The 13,034-nt window shown below is 41.2% G+C and overlaps 1 protein-coding gene across 1 annotated transcript in view; it reads right to left on the bottom strand.

The window, feature by feature from the left end:
• Positions 1-298: 298 nt before the first annotated feature.
• The window catches only part of IL17REL (interleukin 17 receptor E like), a 34,927-nt gene continuing 22,191 nt past the window's right edge, over positions 299-13,034 (bottom strand). The window contains exons 12-17 of the mRNA XM_053256224.1: positions 10,350-10,495; positions 8,026-8,091; positions 5,660-5,717; positions 4,694-4,810; positions 2,620-2,674; positions 299-382 (exon numbers count right to left, since the gene is read on the bottom strand). Of these exons, the coding sequence (XP_053112199.1) occupies positions 355-382; positions 2,620-2,674; positions 4,694-4,810; positions 5,660-5,717; positions 8,026-8,091; positions 10,350-10,495 (470 nt within the window). The 3' untranslated portion in view covers positions 299-354. The remainder of the gene's footprint in view (positions 383-2,619; positions 2,675-4,693; positions 4,811-5,659; positions 5,718-8,025; positions 8,092-10,349; positions 10,496-13,034) is intronic.

Raw genomic sequence — 13,034 nt, forward strand, 5'->3', positions numbered from 1 at the left:
TCCAAGTAGTTATGGGTCTTTAAACTGTTACAGCAGCTGCCTGGAATGAATCCATGAAAAAACAATGTCTGTAGTATAGGTTGTAACATGTAACGGGCACCACAGCTGATCCAGAAGGAAATTAAATAGTTGTTTGTTGCCATTGTACAGGCCCTTTTTTGGACTGAGATAACAGGCCACAATGTAATAAGTTTGTCTTGCAAACATTTTCCCCTGCAACAGTCTTACTGAAGCCACTGAGGATTAATGGCTTGCGAGTCATATTCACATATGTAACTCTTTGCACTGCAAAATGGTCCTGTGACATTGCTAAAGAGATTGGAAGCATTTTGTTTAATCCGTTGCTTTTCCTTGTCAATGTGAAGAATGGATCATCTTCATTCTGATGGAGGAAGAAAAGGAGATGTGAGACTAATGGAATTTGCTCAGAAGGAAAAGTGTTTGTGCACTTCTAGTTTTTTCAGCAACAAAGAGGTCCCAACTTTTTGCATCAGCCCCTGTTGATATAAAACAGCCTGAAGAGTCCTGTTCCTAACTACTTGCCTGGTTATTGGTGATCAGGAGTTGATGCAGGCAAGAAGCAAAGGCTGGCTCCTCTCTCTCTCTCTCTCTCTCTCTCTCTCCTACACCCCTGAAAGCAGTGGAAGAACTGGCTGCTACCAAATGCCTTATTTTTTAGTCTAGAATGAGGCAGGAACTGACCAAACTGCGCATGCGTCTACACCTCTGCCTACAGTGGCAGCTTCAGCAGCTAAGGTGAGGATCGTTTCCCCAGTGGTTGATCTTTTTTAATTCTACTGAGTTCAGTGGGGCTTATTCCCAAGTAAACATGCATACTGTGAAAATAAGATTGAGACAGCTTTCTGAAAAAATCCTGCAGTTATGTAAAAGGTCATGATGTAAACTCCTCACTTGGCTATATTATGAGAGCCTTTTCAGTTGATATTTCTAGGTGAAAGGTGAGAGCAATTAGGAGGTAACTGGTTATTTATTTAACAAGCACAACTACATCAATTTTCTGATTTTCTGGTTTTCCCTCTCAATTTTCTGGTTTTTCCTCTCAAACATTGCAAAATGTAAGTCTTCTTAACTTAAGCAATGTCATGAACTTTGACATTACCGATCTATCAATTGTTTATCTCCTTAAAACAAAAAAACAGCTTAAGAGCCTGAACTCAAATGCATTAGTTCCCTACACTTTATATTTTACAAAGGCAAAAGCTGGTGGAAAGGTATCTACTTCAAAAGTTTCACTAGAATAGTTTCCTAAAAGCAAATAGATCCATCAATACTTTCATATAGGCAAAATTATTTATAGCAGGAGATTTTAGGGTAATCACAAATTGTAAATTAGGTACATTTTTGGATACTATTTGGTCCATGTGATGAAATTGTCAAATAGTCTAAAGATATCTGTAGATCTTTGCAGGCAACTCATAGAGGTCTTCCCCACCCCCATCCCTCCGCCCGCCAAATCCACACCAGTCATATTCATGGATTGCTTATACTTTTGCTTTTTTGAATTTTATTTTAAATATTATATCAAGCCTTTATTTTTACAAATCCAATGGCAGCTTACAGTGAACCATTAAAATACAATATTAAAACAAATCCAAACAAACAACAAATCCCAGGCAAAATTGCCAGAAAAACAGAAACAAAAACAAAATTGAGGAGAATAAATGCTACCCAAAACATAAATGTCTTGGCCAGATGGTGAAAGAGATGGGGCTAGCTGCGTCTCCCAAGGGAAGGACTTCCACAGAACAGGCAGGCTCCCAGTGCCTCCCACCACCAAGAAAGCTCTCTTATGCATACATAAACCCAGTTTCTGAAAGGAGAGGTATGAGACTCTCTAAAATGTTTCATGGGGAGGACAGATTCACGTGGGAGTAGGCAATCCCTCTGGTACCTTGGCCCCAAACTTCAAAAGGTCAACGCTGTATTGTATTGTAAAACCAGCACCTTGAATCATGCCTAGAAACAAACCAGCAAGCAGCACAGCTGGAACAGAACAGGTAACATATGCTCCGAGAGTCTCATATTTGTCAAGATCCTCACAGCTGCATTCTGGACCAGCAGAAGTTTCCAGAGATTTTTCAATGGCAACTCCAAGTAGAGTGTACTACAGTAATCCAATTGTGATATAACAAGGGCATAAATAACTTTGGCCTGGCCTGACAAACAAAATGGATGCTCATGGTGCATCAGCTGAAGCCAGGCAAAGGTATCTCAAGCTACAGTAGACACCTGGGCCCGATGGTTATGAGACTGTTAAATTATGCCCCTATTCCAAGCTGATGCTGTTGCACTAAAGCATTTTGGGCTTCGTTGCCTGTAATGTATATATTGAAAGCCAGTGTGGTGTTATGGTTTGAGTGCTGGACTAGGACCTGGGAGACCTGAGCTCAAATCCCCATTCAGCCATGAAACTCACTGGGCGACTCTGGACCAATCACTTCTCTCTTAGCCGAACCTACCTCACAGGGTTGTTGTGAGGATAAGCTTAACCATGTGCACTGCTTTGGGCTCCTTGGAGGAAGAATGGCATATAAATAGTAAATAATAATACTGTAACAACAATAAATCAACAAGTACAAAATTCTTCAGAATGCCCACCTTTGTGTTTTGAAAGTTACTCCATTTTTCCCTTCATGTCCCTTTGTCTGGAAAACTGCAAAACCGGAATTATCAGTTAATATCCTTTGTTAATTACATATTTATTTATTACATTTTTATGCCAGTCTAAGTAATTGGTTCAATTGTTGGAACTCCTCTTACTATTGAGAAGTTTCTCCTAACGTTCAACCAGAATCTGTTCTCCTGTAACTTAAGCCTATTAGTCTTTCTCTCTAGGGAAGCACAGAACAAGTCTTGGCCTTCTTCTATGTGACAGCCCTTCAGATATTTAAAAGAGTGCTATCATGTGCCACCCTTTTCTCCTGGGTAAACAAGGACTGTTCCTTCGCCCTTTCTTCATGGAGCTTATTTTCCAGGACCCCAATAATTTTTATTTCCCTAGTGGTCATCTGTGCTCATTTGGGCTTTGCACCTGCACAGAAACCACTTCAGGAACATTCCAAGCTTCTATCTTCTCTGTAGTTTTGGCAGGAGCTCCGCTCCTTCCCCTCATTGTGCGCATGTGTTGTCCTTTCCCTCCTCAGTCCCTGAATCTGCCATACCAAAGAACTACTGAGGGGAGGTTGGAAGGGCATGTAATAGCACAGATGATCACTAGAAGAACGAAAGTTACAGGTAAGCAACCTGTCATTCTTCGACATGGTCTTTGTGCATTACACGTTTGGATGCATCACAGTTAGCCCACAGTTTCTAATTATGACTGGATACATTTCAATTCCCTGAATGACAATTAAATGCATACATCCAGTAGGCTAATCTGGAGTGCATTTTCACAGTGATATATTGCAGGGAACAAGTTTTAAAGTAGGAGCTTGAAGGCTGTCTCATACTTTACAGGTGTTGAAAAGAGGATGCTGAAGTGACTCAGGCACCATCTTTTTGCAGTTCCAGTGTCAAAGTAATATTTGCATATTTCCCACAAGAGATGAGGTTAGAGTTTGCACATCTTTCCCAGAAGTACAAAAACAAATGTTTGAGTCCATTGTGTAATTCCTGTAATATGGTCCTGACAGAGCACGTGTCTCTGACAGACAAAAGGATGGTTTTCATTCTTTGATGCTTCCCCTGTTTATTAGAAATGTATAACAGGGAGGCATTATCACACTGGACTCATGATCTTTGCCCTCTACTTCCTCATACTTGATATACTACAGCTTTTGTGACATTACTGTGTGTTCAATGAACACAATCAAACATCCTATGACTAGACGTCACACAATTGCCATCATGAGCCATTTTTGGAAGGGTGGTATATAAATCAAATAAATAAATAATAAAGTCCCAGCAAAAAAGGAATACAGTGAAGACAGAGCAATCAGAATGAAGAGCACTTGCAGCAGAAAGTGCTGCTGGGTGTTCCTGGAAGCACCAGCAAGTGCCTAAAAAAATGTCCAAAGGGGAACTTGTATGGTGGAGATACAAAAGCTAGAAAATTTCATAAAGCTTATGCATCTCCCCTGTGGACGTTCTCCTTTGAACATACTGTGGGAACATAAATGCAGAATCAGGAGGCACTTCCCATCTTCAAACATGCTTCAGACAATGTCCAAAGTTCCTCTAAGTCAGGCCTGTAGCCAAAGGCTGCTCCAGAGCGGGGACAAAGGTGAGCGCCACACACACCCCCGCCACCCAGAGAAGCAGCTGCCCCCACCATCTGCCTCCCATTTCTATTACAGAAATCCAACATGTAAGACAAAGTTCACTCTCCCAGAAACACACCCCTTCTCTGCTCCTCTAATTGTTGACCCTTCTATGCCCCGCTAATGTTTTTTTCTCATGCTGAGAAAATTTGCTCATGCTGATAGCTCTTAGCTAGCCTCCTACTGCCTGTTGCACATACTGCTACCTGCAGTATCCCCAGAGCTTACAAAACCAGAAACCCCCAACCAGCAAGTCATCTCCTAATGCAACAGCAAAGCATTTTGTATCACTTCTTTATTACAAGAAAGAAAACATTTTCACACACCACAGTAAATAAGTCTCGTCTTTCTCACCATTTCCTGCAGTGAAGCCATTCTTATGATTCATATTTTCTTTACATGGATTATATTACCTGATGAAAGTTTAAGTCCAAGGATTGCCGTCATGATTACAGCTATGACAAGTACTGCTGCTAAAGATAAGATGCTGAAGGCATTCTCATAACTTTCTTGATTCTGAATCAAAGAGTCTGGAAAACAAAAAGGGGCTTTGTTTATTATCCAATATGTATATTTGGGAATAAGCCATCCCTAAGTATCAGTATTCCATCAGCTGGTGATGCCAAACAAGTGCCTGAAAAGAGAACTGTGGGCTAAGAATCTGAACCGTCCATACCAAGTCTCTTGCTTTCTTCTTTCTCTCTTTTCTTCCCCTCTTTCCATCTCACCAAGAAACTGCTGCTACCTAATCCGCTAAAATGAGGATAAGCATTATATGATCCTTGACCTGTCCTGACCTGCCCACTCCCCAGAAAATCTTTTACCCCCAATGTAACTAGCCCACCGCTGCATCACCAGCATTGCCCTCATGGGCCAGGGCAAAAGGCTAGAATTCTGTATTCTGTTCTCATTTACTTCATGATAGGACATGTCAAACATGAATGAGGTCCCCGTGCAATCACCTAGGCAGTTATTGGAGCTGCCACCATGTTCACCATGTATACATGGTCACAGAGATTTTTGTGATGGCAACAGCACTCTTCCAAGAGCCATGGTAGACATTTTGGAAGCTTCTTACACACCACCCATAGCAGGTGTCTCCCATGGATGATGTATCCTATGGAACGGCATCTTTATGTGAGCCTTGCCCAACTGTGTGCCCAAAAGTAGCCCCACACCCTCCCTAGGAGCCTCCTCTTATGTGTCAACTGGTTCCAAGGAGTAGGCCTAAAATATACATTGGTTGGTCAAAAGATGAGTGCTTTTGGACAGTGTTGGCCTCCAGAATCAACAAAATCAGATGTGAACTCTAGCATTTTTTAAAAAAAAAAAAACACCTTTCTTTTTTTGACTACAGCTCAATTGTTATCAGTACTTACTGCAGGGCATGTCACAGATGTGTGTAGGAATAGAATAATCTACATCTGTCCTCCATCCCTTGGAAAAGAAAAGAGGAAAGTGTTATTTCCCTCCAAATCAACCACTAAAGAATAGATAATGAGGGCTTGTTTTAAGCATATATCCACAAGTTTTTGTTTTAAAAAGCTATTCTTCAGGAAATTATCTATTTGAATGAATTACAAGTGGAAAGCTATGGTGAGATTAATATTGTGTGGACAACAATTTGCTGTCTTTTGGCCCTATTTATTTTCCCTTTCCTTTACTCAATTCATAAAGTTCAAGGTTTTAGTCTCTTTTCAATAATGCATAGCATCTTCATATGTAGTTTTGTTTACAGGTAATTCCATTGACTTTTATGTGGGTACTAAATGAGTAAGATGATTTATGAGTCATATTTCTGTCCTGGCTTTCCCTTCAATGACTTCAGGTCAGCATACATAACATCACTGTGAGATACAATGGTGGTGGTGGTGGTGGTGGTGGTGTGTGTGTGTGTCCTAAGATCAGCCAATGAGCTTTCATGGCTGTGTGGAGTCAAAACCTGGGTCTTGAACCTGAGTCTCTCGACTCCTAGTCCAACATTTTAACCACTGCATAACATTGGTTCTCAGATTAAGACAAGATCTACTACAAAAAGAAACAAAATGGATGAATCCCTATATGTTTGAGTGTCTCTGTGTTTCTTGGGAGTTTGATTCTCTGGGGTTTCTCTCAACAGTAAACTAAGGCACCTCACAGGCCCAAGAACCTGAGTAACATGTAAACTAAGGATTGGTCACTGGATGCCAGGTGGGGCACAAATCTGACCTCCAGAGGCTTTTGATCAGCCAGTCCCTGATCCCAAGAACCACCAACACTATTATGCACCTCAAGGTGTCTCTCTCTCAAGCTGAGGCACAGACAAGCACTCCCTGTCCTGTCCTGCAGCATAAATGGTAATAGCAGTTTTACCAGAACCCTCCCGCAAATTATACAACTCAGCTGCTCACTCCTGTGCACAAGCCAAGACAAAACGGATAAACAGCGAAAAGAAGATGCCTAAAAGAAAGAGGCTCTGCCAAAGCCTCTACTGCTGTTCGTGATGAGGAAGAGCAGGAAAAAGAGCCCTTTGTCCATTTCTTGGTGCATGCGAGCATACATCAGTGGGAGCCAAAATTGTTGGCCTTTGAGCCTTTATCACTTAAAACTATGGCCACTGTTGAAAACTGCTGATCAAGACCACAGGCCAAACTGGCTCTAAGGCCCTTTTCTTCTGATCTTCTTTAATCAGGAGACACTGCCATTAACAATAACATAAACCAAAAAGCTGCAGCTATGTTGTCTAAAGCTCATTTGTGTTCTTGCTGCTACACATTTGTGGAATACACTGGAGGAGGCACAAATATGTTCAACTTTGACTCAGGGCTGGTACACATAATTGTGGCTGAAGTTATATGGCTGCTTTAAATCATTCCTCATGACAGCATCAGAATGTGGTGATCCACTCACTGGCAGCATCAGGATGTGGTGATCCACTCACAGGCAGATCAGATGTTTGACTCTGTACTGCCATAGACTTTTCCCTTTGTCATTTGTGGAGGAAAGCACCTGATCAAAGTCCTAGACTGATGCCCATTATAGTTAACCGCATGGTGACAGCCAGAATATGGAGTGGTTTAAAACGGCCTTCACATAGCAGCCCTAACATGTGCACCCATCTGTAAAGAGACGCCCTGTGCTCCAACAATACCAGCATATCTAGCACTGTAACTCCTATTTGTATTTCCTTATGCTCAAAGAGAGAGTAGTTCAGCGGCTCCTTGTTGGAGCAAATCAGACCGCAAGACTCTGACTACGCAGATCATTATTGGGCCTCAAAGAGGTAATTCTGGGTTTGGCATGTTGCTAATTAGTAGAAAGCCAGCAGCACAACTTTATTTTTTTGCAGTGCTGCATCTTCTTACTAGGTTTTGACAACAGGAGCACAAGCACAAAGCACTGCCCATGCATAAGTCTAGCTACAGTCTTTGCATGTTTAACAAAATATAAATGTTTATTTCAAACTCAACCATTAAAGCTGTAACCATTTGATGCTTGGATTATAAAGAAACAGATTAGGCTACTGGTATTTTGACTCACTGGCTGTTTGTCAGGGTTTGTTTGTTTTTTTAAGATAATTAAATAATTCATTAAAAGCATGGTTTGGGTTAATGGCAGCATATTTATAGAGTATTAATAATGCTCTTTGCAAACCTCAACTGCATCATGGTCAGAGACAGCAGGGAAAGAGCAGATATGATCCTTCCCCTGCTGGTTGTTAATTTGCCTGCTGCCACAGACTAGATCTTAAAAGCAGAAGACACACCTGAATGCAAATGTTTGAACCACATGTTTTCCCTGAAATGTTGACAAATGTTGAATTTGCGCCATCCTGAAAAAGACAAAGTCAAGCACAGATCATTCCATAAAACTTCAAGGAAATGATGATCTCACCTCATTTCCATTTTTAACAATGCCACGTATTCCATGGTCTCAAAAAATACAATTGTTTGCATTAATAAAGATTTCATCTCTTATAGCTTCCTGCACTGTAAGACTTCTCAGTCACCAAGTTATGCAAAACTTCTTGCTGATCCTGAGACTAGCACGAAGGGTCTGGACCTGGGCAGGAGTACTGGCCAAGGGCCCTGGTGGCCCTCCCGCACAACAGTATGCCCACTGGGCTTTGGAATGATTGACTGGCGAGTAGCTGCAACTGCTGGTGGCAGTGCTCTCCTCCCCACAGCCTGGGTAATGGCAGAGACTTGTTCTCAGGTTACACCAGCACCATGACTGGAGCAGAGCCGCCATTTTGCCAATATCTTCACCAAGCCCCCTGATGTAGCATCAGTCTGGAGCAACGTTATGTCAGGAATTAGAGCACTGCTAAAATGACACTGCCCTTCCAGCTGTGGCACCAAGACAAATGCTGCTGCTGCTGGTGGTTGTCTGCCATCACTGCTGCCCAGCTGCAACATGGGTAACAGGCACCCGGCGGCAGCAGCGGTGCGGCACTCCTTGCTTTCAATGCCACAGCTGGAAAGGAGGCTCTTGCTAATAGCCCACATAGTGTCACTCCAGAGCAATGTTATATTAGATGAGAGAATTGGGTTGGGACATTGCCAAAATGCTGTCTGCCCTCCAACTGTGGCACTAAAGGAGAGTGCTCCCCACTTCTGCTGCAGGTGGGCTTTGGCAAACTGACTAGGTAACAGTAGGTGGCAGTGACAACATGCATTCTTCACTCTTAATACTGAGCCATCACTTTACCAATGTTGCAACAGCCTACTGACTTAATGGCATTAGGTCAGGGGACTGGACTACAGCATTTTGGAGAAATAGCACCTCCAGGTGTGCCGCACTCTGGAAAATTGGGAGTCCCAGATAGCAGGTGAGGTGGACAGCATCAGCAGTAGTGGGCCTTCTCAAGGGAAGCACTGGGCCCCCAGCATTTGCCCGAGCCGAGGGTGGCATATACAGATGCCAGCCCTGCCCAAGCCAAATGAAAGATATGTGTTTTATTATGAATGCTTTTGCCCGACAACTTCAACTGTTTCATCTTCTTGACTTTCCAAATTAAGAAGAGCATTATGTTAATATATATTAACATATATATTTTGTTAATATATATTAGAGGAGAGCTGGTCTTGGGGTAGCAAGCATGACTTGTCCCCATAGCTAAGCAGGGTCTGCCCTGGTTGCATCTGAATGGGAGACCTGATGTGTGAGCACTGCAAGATATTCCCCTCAGGGGATGAAGCCGCTCTGGGAAGAGCAGAAGGTTTCAAGTGCCCTCCCTGGCTTCTCCAAGATAGGGCTGAGAGAGATTCCTGCCTGCAACCTTGGAGAAGCCTCTGCCAGTCTGTGAAGACAATACTGAGCTAGATAGACCAATGGTCTGACTCAGTATATGGCAGCTTCCTATGATCCTATATGTACAAATCCAGAGGTAGCTGCTGAGCCAGTCGGATCCAAAAGAAGAATGTTGGCAGTGAATCATTTTATTATCCATGTCAGTCTGGAGACTGGTTCCAGTGGTCAATTCTTGTTTTTAATTGCCTAAAATTGCATTAATAACTGGTGTAGCAATCTCTGCTCAATCAAGTGTCCAGGGAGAAATGTGGGCATATTTTTAAAAACCACCAAAACCTCGTTAGCACTATTTTTAGAAAAGTCCGAGAATTGCGTGTGGAAATAATTTTTCCAAACAATTATTGCTAAGTCATGTTACATCAGTGGGAGGCATTCGAGTAAACTACCCAAAAAACCAAAGATGGGAACTCTGTGTACCAAAATGTACATAATTTCCCAATGAGAAGTATCTGTACAGAACATACCCATTTCGTAATGGCAACTGAGTTTTTTGTATTTAAAAAAAAATTGAGATGTCCCATTCAGAGTAAAGCTTGGCTACATCCCAGAACTATTTAATTGTTCCTTGTGATTTAAATATCTTGGATCTTTAGGAACTTGTATCTTTAGTTTCAGACATATGTACGGAGTATGCAGAAGTTTCCAGCTGACATGTGGTCCTCTTGTATGTCACACGTCTTCACTTTATTGCCTTAAAAGGGTCTAGCGTGAGTATCTCAGGCATGCATATCTCAGGCATTCACTTCGTAGCTTTTGAGAAATAAAAGTTGCACAAACCACTGAGATTGATTGGTGCTTTCCAGCAGGGTCACACGAAGACAACTCAGACTTATTACAGACATGAACTGAAAACTGTGCCGCAGTCATTGACATGAAGGAAACTTGTATCTGTTCATCTATCACATCAAGTCTCATATTCCAAACTGAAACAGAAGGAAAACATCTGTCTGTGTAACTGATATGTGATCACTAATAAATTAGTGATTTTATTATTAGCATTTAATATTGTTTTGATTTACACCCACTATGGCAAAAGACCTGGTTAAAAAAAATGTTCATAATTAATTTATTCTCACAACAATCCTATGGTGTAGATTGTAATTGTTCTCTTTTTTACTGACAAAAGGTTGAAGCTAATTACTTGCCGACAAGTCAGTGTCTGAGCTGGGATCTGAATGTAGGTGCACAAATACAAATACAACACTCAGTTCCATGAGCCTAATTCCTAAACCAAAGAAGACAATAGCTACAGCTTTTGCTACTGTTTATTTCACTTCAAGAGCGACTAGTTAAAATGGACTGCATTTCCCCCCAGAAGATTCAAAATAGCATGCTGAAACTCTAATCTCAATGATAAATACAGATGAAATATTTTTCCAGACCGCAATAATACTTTTCAGGTATTCCACCAACCATTAGGGATGTACACAAATCAATTTTTTTGTTTTTGATATTTAACTTACAAGAAGCTGATCAGATTAGATTTTACAATTCTAAGAGTCTGAATTTCTTTTTCTTTATCTTGTTCTAGATACCTTTTCTCTACTGATGTAATTAATTAGAAAAATGGTTTTTCATCATGAAGAATGATTGGTTTTAAATTGTTTTCATGGTGATTTGTCTTTGTCCTCTTTGGTCTATTTCTTAATAAAAATTCTTATTTTAAAAAAACAAATCAATTATTTGATTGCCTGATTTGTTTTGATCACCCCTGATTTGTTTTGTGTCCAAATCTACCCCCCGCATATCACCCCAGATTTTATTTGTATTTGCTTCAATTCAATTCAGATTCAGATGAATTCAGATCACTTAACAAGGTCCTAGGGGCACCAAATTTGGTTGTTAAGTAGGTCCCTATGGGTGCCATCTACCACCCAAATTTCAAGGCAGTGGGACACTTGGTTGATTTTTAATGTTTGTTTAGTTTTTATTGATTTTGGACATTTCCGCCATAGGCAACAATGGGGATTTGAAGTTGCCATATCCTAACACAGATCCCCAGCTTTCATTTTTAAAAAAGCTAAGCTCTAGGCCTTGTAAAAGTAGAGTTATGGAGCAAAATGTGCAGTCATTTTTCAAGTGTTTGGATTATTTGGTGTATAATAACTTTTCCTCATAATGAATCCCTATGAAGATTCATTGCACACCTTCATTTCTTCTGTTCATTTTGACTGTCACTGGACAGTGCCAACTGTCAACTGCCATGTGCCAACTACACCTACACACACACACACACACATCCCTGCAAGGCTGTGGGGAGCTCATTTTAATTTTTAGGAATATTGAAATGTTTTGATTCTTTGGTGTCTAATAACCTTTCCTCATAATGAATCTCTATGAGGATTCATTATATGCCTTAGTTTCTTCTGTTCATTTTGACTATCATTGGGCAGTGCCAACTGCCATGTGTCAACTACACACACACACACACACATACACACAGTTACTCAGTTTACTTTTTAGGTATTTCTGAAGTATTTAGACTCTTTGGTGTCTTCAGTACACACCTTCATTTCTTCTGTTCATTTTGACTCCACTGCTTTGCAGGTGGGGGTGTGGAATTAGTGGCATCCCATGTTCCAACTACCTCCCAAGCCACTGGGTACTCAGCCACTGGGTACTCAGTTTATATTTTAGGAATTTTTGAGGTGTTTAGACTCTTTGGTGTGTAATAAATCCTCATAGGGATTCATTATGAGTAAAGGTTATTATTTATTTGTTTGTTTGTTTATCACATTTGTACATTACCCCAAACTTTCATCTCTAGGTGGTTAACAATAGCATAAAACAAGTTAAAATATATACAAAAAGTTAAAACAATTTAACATGTAAAAATCATTCACAAATTAAAACCTTGAGATTTTAAAGAATTGAAAAAGCTTGGGTGAAGAGGTGGGTTATTAGACACCAAAGAGCCAAAACACTTGAAAAAATACTAGAGCATAAACTGAGTAATACCCCACTGCCTTGTGGGGTGCAGCCATGCTGCCTGCAGGCTGGCCATTTGTCAGGTAGACAGGCTGGTTAATCATTGAGCTCCACACACCACTCTACCTGATCAACGGCCAACTTGCAGGCATTGCAGCTCTCATTAATGCTGGAGTGGGGCAGGATAGAAGAGCAAATAGAGTTGCCAGGAAGGAGAGGCAGCTGTGCCTCCTTTGGCACCTTCCTGACTTGTTGGGACTTGTTGGGACAAGTCACTCCTGATCCTACTCAGTCCCAGTGACAACTATTCCTTGCCTTACACCTGACCTACCCTTCTTCTATGAAGACAAGCTGCAGATTGATTTAGCTATTTGCATGCATCTTTGACCTGAATACTGTGTAGCACACTGAAAGCCAGATTGCATGCCAGTTCCTAGATCTGCACTACAAACTAGTGATGATCCTACCAAAGTCTACAGCTAATAGTAAACCTCTAATAGTAAACCTGCACCACCAGAGCCCCTGGTGGCGCAG

Source organism: Hemicordylus capensis, chromosome 5 (assembly GCF_027244095.1).
Source record: "Hemicordylus capensis ecotype Gifberg chromosome 5, rHemCap1.1.pri, whole genome shotgun sequence".
Lineage (NCBI taxonomy): Eukaryota > Metazoa > Chordata > Lepidosauria > Squamata > Cordylidae > Hemicordylus > Hemicordylus capensis.